The sequence below is a fragment of the Ceratotherium simum genome, chromosome 21, assembly GCF_057802395.1.
Source record: "Ceratotherium simum simum isolate JZ-2026a chromosome 21, ASM5780239v1, whole genome shotgun sequence".
NCBI lineage: Eukaryota > Metazoa > Chordata > Mammalia > Perissodactyla > Rhinocerotidae > Ceratotherium > Ceratotherium simum.
This window is the reverse complement of record NC_141920.1, coordinates 43,826,891-43,839,295: the sequence shown is the minus strand read 5'-3', so window position 1 is coordinate 43,839,295 and position 12,405 is coordinate 43,826,891. Positions and strand designations below refer to the sequence as shown.

The following is a 12,405-nucleotide window of genomic DNA, read 5'->3' as shown; positions in this document are numbered from 1 at the left end:
GGGTCTTGTCCAGGGGCAGCAATGGTGGTTAGCCACCGTCATGGATGCTGTCCGCTTTCCAGGACTCGGTTTCCCATTTCATAACTTTTTGTTAAATGCACGGGTGCTGAAGGGCCTGAAGTAAGAATTCTGCACTTGAATTTCTCAGAAGAGCTGCCCTCCACAGTCCTGGGTAACTGGAGACTATGGCTGGGAAACTCGTCATTTTTGGGATACACAAAACCTTAGTGTTTCAGGTGATCTCCTCTTCCCAAAGGCAATTTCCAGACTCAGTAAGGCAAGGCTGGCCTTCTGCACAGGGAGAATAAGTGGGTGACTAGATGCTGTAACTGAAGGGAAGCCAGTGGAGTCCTCTAACTAGGGTGGACTGGTAAATGTTTAACAACCGGCTCTCTGAAGGGGGCATGCAAGATCTTTATTTGCCAATTTCCATGTCTAATTTCAAGTTACCAGTATGATGTCATAGAGAGCCAACTCCAGCCTGGCACTGCCCTTAACGCAGAAACATTTTTCTCTCCAAGTATTATTACATCATGAGAATTTTTTTTTTTTTTGTGAGGAGGACTAGCCCTGAGCTAACAGCCGATGCCAATCCTCCCCTTTTCTCTTGAGGAAGATTGGCCCTGAGCTAACATCCGTGCCCATCTTCCTCTACTTTATATGGGACGCCGCCACAGCATGGCGTGACAAGCAGTGCGTCGGTGCGCGCCCGGGATCTGAACCTGTGAACCCCTGGCCACCACAGCGGAGTGCATGCACTTAACTGCTTGCGCCACCCGGCCGGCCCCCAAATTACTCTTTTTTTATACAGACACCATCATATTGGATTAGGGACCCACCCTGCTCCAGTATGACCTCATCTTAACTGCAGGCATACCTCCTTTTATTGAGCTTTGCTTTATTGAGCTTTGCAGATTTAGCGTATTTTACAAACTGAAGGTTTGTGGCAGCCCTGTATTAAGCAAGTCTATCAGTGCTATTGTTCCAACAGCATTTGCTCATTTCGTGTCTCTGTGTCACATTTTGGTAATTCTCACAATATTTCAAACTTTTTCATAATTGTCATATTTGTTATGGTGGTCGGTGATCTTTGATGTTACTATTGTAATTGCTTTGGGGCACCATGAACTGCGCCTGTGTAAGACGGTGAACTTAATAAATATTGTGTATGTTCTGACCGCTCCACCAACCAGTGGCTCCCCCGTCTCTCTCCCTCTCCTCGGGCCTCCCTATTCCCTGAGACACAACAATGTTGAAATTAGGCCAATTAATAACCCTACAGTGGCTTTTAAGTGTTCAACTGAAAGGAAGAGTTGCACTTCTCTCACTTTAAATCAAAAGCTAGAAATGATTAAGCTTAGGGAGGAAGGCAAGTTGAAAGCTGAGACAGGCTGAAAGCTAGGCCTCTTGCACCAAACAGTTAGCCAAGTTGTGAATGCAAAGGAGGAGTTCTTGAAAAAATTAAAAGTGCTACTCCAGTGAACACATGAATGATAACAAAGCGAAACAGCCTTATTGTTGATATGGAGAAAGTTTTAGTGGTCTGGATAGAAAAGCTCAAACCAGCTACAACAGTCCCTTAAGCCAAAGCCTAATTCAGAGCAAGGCCCTCACTCTCTTCAATTCTGTGACGGCTGAGAGAGGTGAGGAAGCTGCAGAGGAAAAGCTTTAAGCCAGCAGAGGTGGGTTCATGAGGTTTAAGGCAAGAAGCCGTCTCTGTAACATAAAAGTGCAGGGTGCAGCAGCACGTGCTGATGTAGAAGCTGCAGCAGTTTATCCAGAAGATCTCGATAAGATGACTGATGAAGGTGGCTACACTAAACAACAGATTTTCAGTGTAGACGAAACAGCCTCATGTTGGAAGAAGATGCCATCCAGGACTCTCACAGCTACAGAGGAGAAGTCAGTGCCTGGCTTCAAAGCTTCAAAGGACAGGCTGACTCCCGTGTTAGGGGCTAATGCAGCTGGTGACTTTAAGTTGAAGCCAGTGCTCATTTACCATTCTGAAAATCCTAGGGCCCTTAAGAATTATGCTAAAGCTACTCTGCCTGTGCTCCATGAATGGAACAACAAAGCCTGGATGACAGCACGTCTGTTTACAACATGGTTTACTGAATATTTTAAGCCCACTGTTGAGACCTACTGCTCAGAAAAAAAGATTCCTCTCAAAAGATTACTACTCATTGACAGTACACCTGGTCACCCAAGAGCTCTGATGAAATGTGCAATGAGATTAATGTTGTTTTCATGTCTGCTAACACAACATCCATTCTGCAGCCCACGAATCAAGGAGTACTCTGGATTTTCAAATCTTATTATTTAAGAAATACATTTTGTAAGGTTATAGCTGCCATAGGATTCCTCTGATGGATCTTGGAAAAATAAATTGAAAACCTTCTGGAAAGGATTCACCATCCTAGATGCCATTAGGAACATTCATGATTCATGGGAAGAGGTCAAAATATCAACATTAGCAGGAGTTTGAAAGAAGTTGATTCCAACCCTCACAGATGACTTTGAGGGGTTCAAGACTTCAGTGGAGGAAGTGACTGTAGATGTGGTGGGAACAGCAAGAGAACTAGAATCAGAAGCGGAGCCTGAAGACGTGACTGAATTGCTGCATCTCATGACAAAACTTTAATGGATGAGGAGGTGCTTCTTGTGGATGAGCAAAGAAAGTGGTTTCCTGGGATGGAATCTACTCTTGGTGAAGATGCTGTGAAGATTGTTGAAATGACAACAAAGGATTTAGAATATTACATCAACTTAGCTGATAAAGCAGCAGCAGGACTTGAGAGGACTGACTCCAATTTTGAAAGAAGTTCCACTGTGGGTAAAATGCTGTCAAACAGCATCGCATGCTACAGAGAAATTGTTTGTAAAAGGAAGAGTCAATCGATGCAGCAAATTTCATTGTTGTCTTATTTTGAGAAATTGCCACAGCCACCCCAACCTTCAGCAACCACTACCCTGACCAGTCAGCAGCCACCAACATCGAGGCAAGACCCTCCACCAGCAAAAAGATTACAACTTGCTGAAGGCTCAGATGATGGTTAGCATTTTTTAGCAATAAAGTTTTGTTTTGTTTGTTTTGGTGAGGAAGATGGGCCCTGAGCTAACATCTGTTGCCAATCTTCCTCTTTTTGCTGAGGAAGATTGTCCCTGAGCTACCACTGTGCCCATCTTCCTCTATTTTTGTATGTGGGACGCCGCCACAGCATGGCTTGACAAGTGGTGTTTAGGTCTGTGCCTGGGATCTGAACCCTTGAACCCCAGGCTACCAAAGCAGAGTGTGTGAACTTAACTACTATAGCACCGGGCCAGCGCTGGCAATAAAGTATTTTTTAATTAAGGTATGTACCTTGTTTTTTTAGACATAATGCTATTGCACTCTTAATAGACTACAGTATAGTGTAAACATAACTTTTATATGCACTGGGAAACCAAAAAATTTGAGTGACTCACTTTACTGCAATATTGCTTTATTGCGATGTTTGCTTTATTGTGGTGGTTTGGAACCTAACCCACAACAACTCCAAGGTCTGCCTGTAATTACGTCCGCAAGGGTTAGGATTTCAACATATGAATTTTTGGAGGACACAATTCAACCTACAACAGGGGGGGGCATATGGTGCTATATTTCTGTTTAGACCTTTGAAAGAATTCAACAGCTCAGAAGAAACTTCTCCATCAGAGGGCTGAGGAGCCAGTGTGAGTATGGACTGCCACTTGATGTTATTGGAATAGAGAAGACGGGCTCTGTTAGCAACCTTCTGACTGACCTCTGACCCTTCAAGTTCTGAAGGTTTCCAACAGGCCACATTTCTTATTTTTGAAACCTACCAGGGGGAGGGGTGTCTCCCCTAATTTTGGACCAAAACTCCCCCTAAAGCACGGCAGAGGGGGCAGATGGCAATTGGAGCAGCGATTGTGACAAACAGGGTGCTGATGCAGCCACGTTTAAGCAGAAGTTCCATGTGATCATGAGCCTCTGGAACAGGAAACGTGGATGAAGAGAGGGCCACACAAACCCAGTGAGAAACAGTGGAGGCGAGAGTGGCTGAGCCCCACGGCCTCGGGGCCCTAAGGTGGATCTCTACACACTCTCGTGGCTGGCATCCTGCAGCCACCTTGGATCCAGAACGTCTGTCTGAGGTCCCGCCTGAGTCCATCCCATTGTGCTCATCACTCCTCGTGCATCCTCACAAGAAACCCCCTTAGTTGAGCTCCCCGGGCCTCTGTTCCTGCAACTCTGAGACAAACTAGAGCATACGGCTCAGTCATCAATCCACCCAACGCACCACCCTGATGAGGACATGCAGTGCTGTTCGTTACTTCCATAAAATGAGTCACCTCGACTGCCCTTTTCTATTCACTGTGGGTTTTTAAAAACCATGTATTATGGTCTTAGTATCTTAGGGTTTCATAATACGTATTCTAGAGATCATTTATAGCAGCACCTCTCAAACTTTAATGAGATCTTGTTAAAATGTAGATTCTGTTAACGTCAGCTGGGTGGGTGGGGCTGCAATTCTGCATTTCTCACAAACTCCCAGGTGGTCCAGTGGCTGCACTTTGAGAACCACTGATGTAGACTATTTTACAGAAGAGGAAAGTGAGGAATAGAGAAGCTAGGTGACTAGTCTGAAGTCCCACGGCCAATGAGGGACAGGATCGAGGTTAGAACTTAGGTCTCCCAACTCTCAAGCTGGGTTCTCCACTTGTTCACGCCAATACTTTAAAAACCAATCCCTGCAAGAGAAGAAGCAGATCTCCCTTTGTGTAACATTGGCTGTCTAGTGAAGATGGAGATGTGGCCAGACCAGCAGAAAAGCCTGTGATTCTGAGTCACGATCCCATTCATTTAAAGCCCCACGTGCTTCCTTCTGTGTGGAGTCTGTGACAGCTGTGACTGGAAAAGAAATTGTGGCTGGAAAGACACAAAGGCCTTGGTGGGCCTGGCTGTGTTCCAATAACACTCTATTTGCAGAGACAGCTGATGGGCTGGATTTGGCCTGTGGGCCAGGGTTGCCTGGTCTCTGCTCTGAGGGGTGCACTTTGTTTGACTTACTGTTTACTGCTGTTTAGAGCCCAGCCGCTGTAGATTTTTGTCCAATGAGATGCCTTTTAGTCCATTAAGACTAGGAATGTGTGTAGCAAGCAATAATTTGAGGATCCAAAGTTAGATTTTTCACATCTAAATTGAATCTAATCAAATTAAGCTTGTTTCATCAATTCTTTCACAAATTTTACACTGCTTAGTATTCAGAGGCTTAGGTTCAATAAAAATACAAAAAAAGATGTGAGAACAAAAGCTAAGGAATGATTTGGAGGCCGTGGTTGGTAAAGAGAGGGGAGCAAAGGGGGCAGCAGAAAATCTAGCCTAAAAAATCTATATGTTAGGCACAAACTTAGTTCTGAACTTCCTGGCAGCCAAAGGAAAAAGGGAACCCTAATGAGCTAATGTCACAGGGTGGGTTTCTAGAAGCAGAGCCCGAAGCAGGGTTTCAGGTGCATCAGACTTATTGGAGGAGAGCTCTCAGGAGAAATCTGAGTGAGGGAGTGAAACAGGATAAGCAGGGGAAGGAACCCGAAAACAATGTGGTCAGTAAAGTCTAGCCTTGGCCTGATTCACCAGGGGCTCTGGAGCACAAACTACACCCCAGGGTGGCCTCTGCTGGAAGCAAGCAGGCTGGCCTTTCCTACCCTGAATCAGTCAGTCACTGGCTGTAGGCTGCCCCTGGGTATGTGTCAGGGCATAACCATTTAGATGAGAAGACTTCCATCAGCCAGGGCAATTCTCCAGGGAAGGGGCAGCTGTGAGTCATCAGTAGCAAACACTCATAGCAGCTAGGGTAGCCCCCCAGCCTGATAACAGGCACCAATGGTGTCCACTACAGTTGTAGATATCTATATGACTTTTAATCTTTCAACCATCAAATTTCATTTATGTATTAATTCCATATCTATTTATTGAATAGCTGATCTACCATGTTTTCAAATCCTAGGCTAGTTTCTGAGGATAGCTGGAGAGGAAAACATGTTCTCTGACCTCAGGAAATGTATAGGAAAAGTATCCTTCACTATTATCAAAAAGACAAGAGATAACAAGTGTTGGTGAGGGGCTGGAGAAAAGGGAACCCTTGTGCACCGCTGGTGGGAATGTAAATTGGTGCAGCCACTATGGAAAATAATACGGAGGTTCCTGAAAAAATTACAAATAGAACTACAAATAGAAGTGGGATTCAGCAATCCCACTTCTGAGTATACATCTGAAGGAAATGAAATTACTATCTTGAAGAGATATCTGCACCCCCATGTTCACTGCAGCATTATTTACAATAGCCAAGACATGGAAACAACCTAAGCGTCCATCGACATATGAATGGATAAAGAAAATATAGTGTGTGTATATATATATATATATACATACACACACGATGGAATATTATTCAGCCATAAAAAAGAAGGAAACCCTGCTATTTGTGACAACATGAATGGAGCTTGAAGGCATTATGCTAAGTCAAATAAGTCAGACAGAGAAAGACAAATACAGTCATGTACCGCATAACTCCATTTTGGTCAATGATGGACCACATATACTATGGTGGTCCCATAAGATTAGTACCATAGGGCCTAGGTGTGCAGTAGGCTATATGCCACCTAGCTTTGTGTAAGTATACTCTATAGTGTTTGTACAATCATAAAATCACCTAATGACATATTTTGTAGAACATATCCCCGTCGTTAAGTGACACATGACTGTACAGTGGTATCACTTATATGTGGAATCTAAAAAAACTAACTCATAGAAGCAGAGAGTGGAATGGTGGTTACCAGGAGCTGGAGGGGGGAAAGAATGGGGAGATGCTGGTCAAAGGGTGCAAACTTCCAGTTATAAGATGAATAAATTCTGGGGATCTAATGTACAGCATGGTGATTATAGTTACAAAAAAACCCCACAATGCTTAGCATATTGTAACTCTTCAAAAAAAAAAAAATAGCCTTCAGTACTCCTCTCTAATTTTCTTCAATATTTTTACTTTTTTAGGCTACTGTTAAATATACAGTGTTTTGTACATATATCTATTTTAGCGTTATAAATGCTTAGGTAATGAGTTTATGTATTTTCCATACAGACTGTAAATAATTTAAAAATATAACAGATGCATTTTACAATTTGTTTATAATTATGCTAGTTTATATACCCAAATATGGCTATAGCCATTTCATCTGTTTGAAAGTTGTCAAAATCCAGGGTGTAAAACTTAAAAAATTTTTAAATGGGCTTCCAAAAGTCCACCTACTACACCTCAGACACTCGTGTCTCCCTGGGCAAGGAGCTGACCACTCTTACTCCACACACCACTGTCGTCTTTGGGGTCTGATTCCCACGGCCGGGGCTGTTCAGACAGGCAAACTGAAAGCACGGAGAGGGCATCACTGTCATCCTGCCACCGAGTCCAGTCCGAGAAAAGACTGGGAGGGCAAAATGGCTAAGTACGCCGAGTGGTGGGTGTTGCGGCACCAACGGCGAGTACTTCAGCACACGGCGAGGGCGTGCCAAGACACCGCAGGTCGGTAACTCAAGTCAGCGTCTTCCAGCCGAGGACCAGGGGTTGTGGAGCGGAGACAAGCCGTCCCCACCGCGCCCAGGTGAGTTCTAGACCCACAGAGTCCACAAGCCTAGTCAAACACTGTGCTTTATGCCACAAAGTTTTGGGGCCGTTGGTTAAGTGTCCATAATGACCAAGACAAGCACCAACCCTTTGTGGGCACTTCCAGTGCCAAGCACTTGGGTATTTGTCTCATTTACACTCACAAGGTCCCAGGAGGAATGTATGGTTATCACCATTTTACAGGCAAGAAAACAGGCACAGCGAGGTCAAGCCGCTTGTGGATAAACACTCAGACACTGAGCGGCAGCACTGGGACCTGAACCCGGGAGCTTCTGATCCCGGAGCTGCGCACCTCTTGTCTGGGGCAGCCCCTGTCCGGAGATCTCGGAGAGGCAACCTCCTTCCGCTCCCACGGGCGGCTGGTGGCGCAGGGACCCGCGTCTCCCGGCTGCCCTCCCTTTGGAGGCTCGGCCTGGTCTCTTCCCCTTGGTTCTGTCCATTCCCGGGGTAACCTCAGGGATGGGCGGCCGCGAAAACGCGCGGCTCAGACTCCTGCCGTGGGAGCATCGTGGATTCACAGCCCCCGCTGCTGCCCCCTGGGTCCCCCACGTCGTCTGCGGCGAGACCCCGCTGCCTGGGGACCGCTCCCAGCCGGTGACCGGCACGGTGGGGGTGCTATCGCAGGCCCCCAGAGGGACCGTGCTTCCTCCCCGCCGGCCAGGCCCGCATCACCGTCTGAAGGCGTCCCCGGCCTCCTCCTGCGCGCTCCCCTTTGTCCTTCCCAGGTGTGCCCTCCAGTAAATCTGCACGGCTAACCGCGTTTTGGGGTTCATTTCTCATAGGACCTGAGCTAATGCACAGGGTAACAGCCCCACCTTCCGCCCCCTGCCCTACCCCTCGCTCTGCTCTACCTCACCTCCTCCCCCCTTCCCTGTGTCCCCCCCACCACGCCGGCCCCCCATGAGTGGACCAGGGTCTCGTGGCGGCAGGAACGACTTTACCTTGTTCACGCCGTCGGCCATGGCCTGCAGCGTGAGCTCTCGGGGCCCATCCACCGTTTTCCCGTTATCTGTGGGGCCCCAGCTGGCGCTGTAGATGTCGATTAGCTGAGGCATGTGGCTGATGGAGGAGGCCTCGATGATGTCCGTCATAAACGGCTGGTCCAGCATCCGGATACCTGCGGATGCGGTGGGCAGGGAAATACCATGTTTTGGTGCCGCAGTTCACAGGAGACCAGCGGGGAAGAGGACTCGGGTTCTGGGTGTGGTTGGAGGGTCTGCCATCCCGGTGCCCTGGGGGATGTTGCAGAATCCTGAGTCCAACCTCACGCGGTGTGGGTTACACCTTCAGGGGATCAAGAAGCATGCACAGACCATCCCACTCCATCCCTTTTGGACACTATCCATGCCTTTCCTCATGCAACTATTGGAAGAAAACTTAATTCCCCTATCAAAAGTAGTCCATGCAGAAATAGAAGTACAATGATGTACACCTGAAATTTTTGCAATGTTATAAACCAATGTTACTGCAATAAAAAAAAAAAAAAAAAAAGTCACTAGAATTCCTAATGGCGAGAGACCACCTTTGTTGAGGACATTCCTTGATGAGCCTGCTACCAAGTGGAAGCTCAGCTTCCAGGGCCAAGTTTCAGAGGAGAAGTCAAGCTAACGTGCATGACAGTGGGGGGAAGCAATTGATATCAGATATTTAAGGAGAAATCCTAGAGGGCAGGGGGCAGGGGGGCGGGGGCGGGGACAGTGCAAGGAGGGCGAGTCAGGAAAAGAGGAACTCCCACTTGCATTGTAGCTGAGAAGGGGCTTCAGGGAGGACAGAAATGTTGACTGGGTCATTCTAAAATATATTAGCAATGGGGTACATGATACAACCCCTTCCTTTCTCTCTCCTGTGTCACCTTTGTACACTTTGTGCTACTCTCTGATGCCTAGTAGGAGTGACTTCTTGCTGGGAAGTTGGGAAGGAGTAGAGTCCTTTTCTCTGATTGTGTGACTTTGTGTACAGGGACACAGGGAGAGGCGCACTCTGCGTCCACTCCTGTGGGCACCTGTGGCTCACATCACTCTCTGCTGTCTAGAAAAAGCCTCTTTGGGATTAACTCAGCAGCAGCCAATGGGATTGTCACTGACTAGGTGCCTTGAGAAACTCAAAGGTGGATTTGGAAGCAATTAACTGTTTTTCCAAGTTGTTTCTTTTCCTTTTGTGTGTTAAGGAGATGTAACCAGCAGCCATCCTGAAACTGACCAAGCCTCACCACAAGAGGTATGCCCATGACCTTTGCCTTATTTTTAATGCAAAGATCTCTCCAGAAGGAGCTTAGGCCTCATTCTGTGGAAGCATGTTCTCCAACTGAGCCTGTGCAAGCGAATCCCCACCTCTCTCTTTTGAATATTCATTCCCCAATGAAATAAAAGTTCCTGCTTTCCTTTGTTCGGGGACACCATGACTTTGGAAATGATTCCTTATGGCCATCTATTTGCTGCAAGTACACTTTACTTTGTGAGACAACTTCCACTGATGTAGAGTCTTTTTTAACTCACCGGGAGGCGAGCCCACTTGGTTCAGTATCAGGATGGGCATTTGTCCCTCCATCACTACCTTCAAAACATCGCTGGTTGGGGCCATATTGTTCTCTGCTTGATACACTATTTCGTGGCAAGGAGCCTAGAGTGTTTGTGAAACTGACCTAAGTCTTTCTGTCCACAAGAATTTTGAAATGAAGGGGCTGGGCTTTGCACAGTCAAAGCCTGAATGCTGAGACTCCTTACATGTCCCCAGTGGTCAAAGGACATTGTTACACAAGCATCACTCTCTAACATGGTATGCAAGTGGACTTCAACAAGGACAACTCAGGTTCTTGCAGAGCATGTGAAATTGACATGAAATTGTCTTTTCTCTGAAGGGTCTCTCTTTCTTCCTCCACCTCTCATAGCCCACTCCTTGGGCTGGCATTGCAATCTCCCCCAATGCTCACCCTTCTCCTGACCAACCTATGTGTTCAGTAGGCATTTCCCCGGAACCGTTTCTGGATGCAGCTCTCCAGGTCTTCTGTCAGCACCACACTTTTTAGCCTTCTATTACAACTCTTTGTGTTTCATTCACCACCAGACAGCTAGGTCTTTGCATACACGGCATGTGTCTATTTTGTTCACTTCTGTGTCCCCAGCACCAGCATGGTGCTTGGAGTTTATCTTAAGCTTGATAAATATTTGGTGAATAAATGCATAGTAATATTACTTTATTTAGTTGATTTTCTCCCTAACAGAAATGACTGGTCCAGAAGAACAAATAATAGCAAGTCCAGATTTTCCATCCTCTATCATTAACCTATAAGTCGAGGCACCATTTTTGCCCAGAAACACCCAATTATCAGTTAACATCCTTTCTTCTGGAGGAAGCTCATCCAGAATAAGCATAGTCTTTGGTTTGAACTTTCTGGAAGCTAAGTTTTATGGTTCATTTTATAAGGGATAGGAAATCTAAAACTCTACATTTTGCTTTTGGTCCAACTATATTTTATTTATTTAAAAAATTTGTTCAACAAAGGAAGGTGGCCAGCAGATCACAGAATCAACCAAATAGCACAGCTGCTTTTCACAAGAAGTCCTGCCCACTTTGTGGGTGGGGAAACGTCACAGAGAGGCTGGTATTCACTTTCCTGCAAGGAGGAAACTCAGATGGTCTCGAGCTCATCTAATGCCCAGATGACCAGGACTGAACACCCCACCCCAGCTGGAAGGTGAGAGAAATGCAGCTCTGGCCAAAGAAGGCCTGCACTGTCCCACGTGCCGCCCAGTGGCAACACTGGATTTTGTCTTACAGCTGGTGCGTGGTGCTGCCAGCCGTGCCCTGCACCCTCTCCCTTTGCAGCTGTTGTCCCTCTGCCTCTTTCCCTCCTCATCCCCTCCCTGGCTCCCTTTGTGCTGCACAGAACATCAGAGCTGGGCTGTACTAATCCCCTGACTGTTTCAGCATTGAGGGAGCCAGGGGCAGCCACAGACTGGGAGCAAGGCTCTCATTCATATTCAGGGGCCAGGCGCCCGGACATCCTTTTAATCTCATTAAACTCGGGAGGAATGAGGCATGCATTAATTGAATGCAATACAGTATTAATTTTTGCAAGCGACTGCACCATTAGTAGCCAAGACAGAGGCTCAGGGTGACCCAAGGGTTTCTAGGGAGGGCCTCTTCTCTGTCCCTAAATGTTCTAGGAGCTATAGGGGGGCACTGAGAGAGAGAAAGAGAATGAGGGTAAGGCAAGAGAGTGAGAGCGAGAGGCAGAGGGAGAAAGGGAGGCCAGGGGAGCTGGGACTCAGTGTCTTCACATCTGTAAGGTGCTCTACTGGCTGAAGTGACGCGATGGTGAGGAGAGACCCAGTGCTCACCAGGCATTTCTATCCCCCCCGCCCCCAGGCCTGATCACAGCACTAATGACCAGTGGTGACTCTGTGACTCCCTCTTCCCTTCTTTTAGGGTCTGAGCCTCACCACCTGCCTGCACAGCTCACACTGCTGCCAGCCCTGGGCTCTAGGGGCTACACAGCCCAGGGATTTAAGCTAAATTTTTTCTGCCTCTGCTCCTGTTACAAAAGGTGAGTTTGTACCCCACACAAAGAAATGCTACACCTGCCCACAAACCTCAGTGTCGCCAATCGCCACATTTTGTGCTCATGAATCTTAATACGCAGGCTAAGGAGTGAATTCATGCTGATCTAGGTCTTAAGGATCTAAAGACATGTTAATCCTTGTGATAATAGGAGATTTTTATTGGT

At 46.8% G+C, this 12,405-nt stretch overlaps 1 protein-coding gene across 1 annotated transcript in view; it reads right to left on the bottom strand.

Annotated features, from left to right (window-relative positions):
* PCSK2 (proprotein convertase subtilisin/kexin type 2) overlaps positions 1 to 12,405 on the bottom strand; it is a 243,014-nt gene that overhangs the window by 33,889 nt on the left and 196,720 nt on the right. The window contains exon 8 of the mRNA XM_004433731.3: positions 8,621 to 8,796. Coding sequence (XP_004433788.1) covers positions 8,621 to 8,796 — 176 coding nt within the window. The remainder of the gene's footprint in view (positions 1 to 8,620; positions 8,797 to 12,405) is intronic.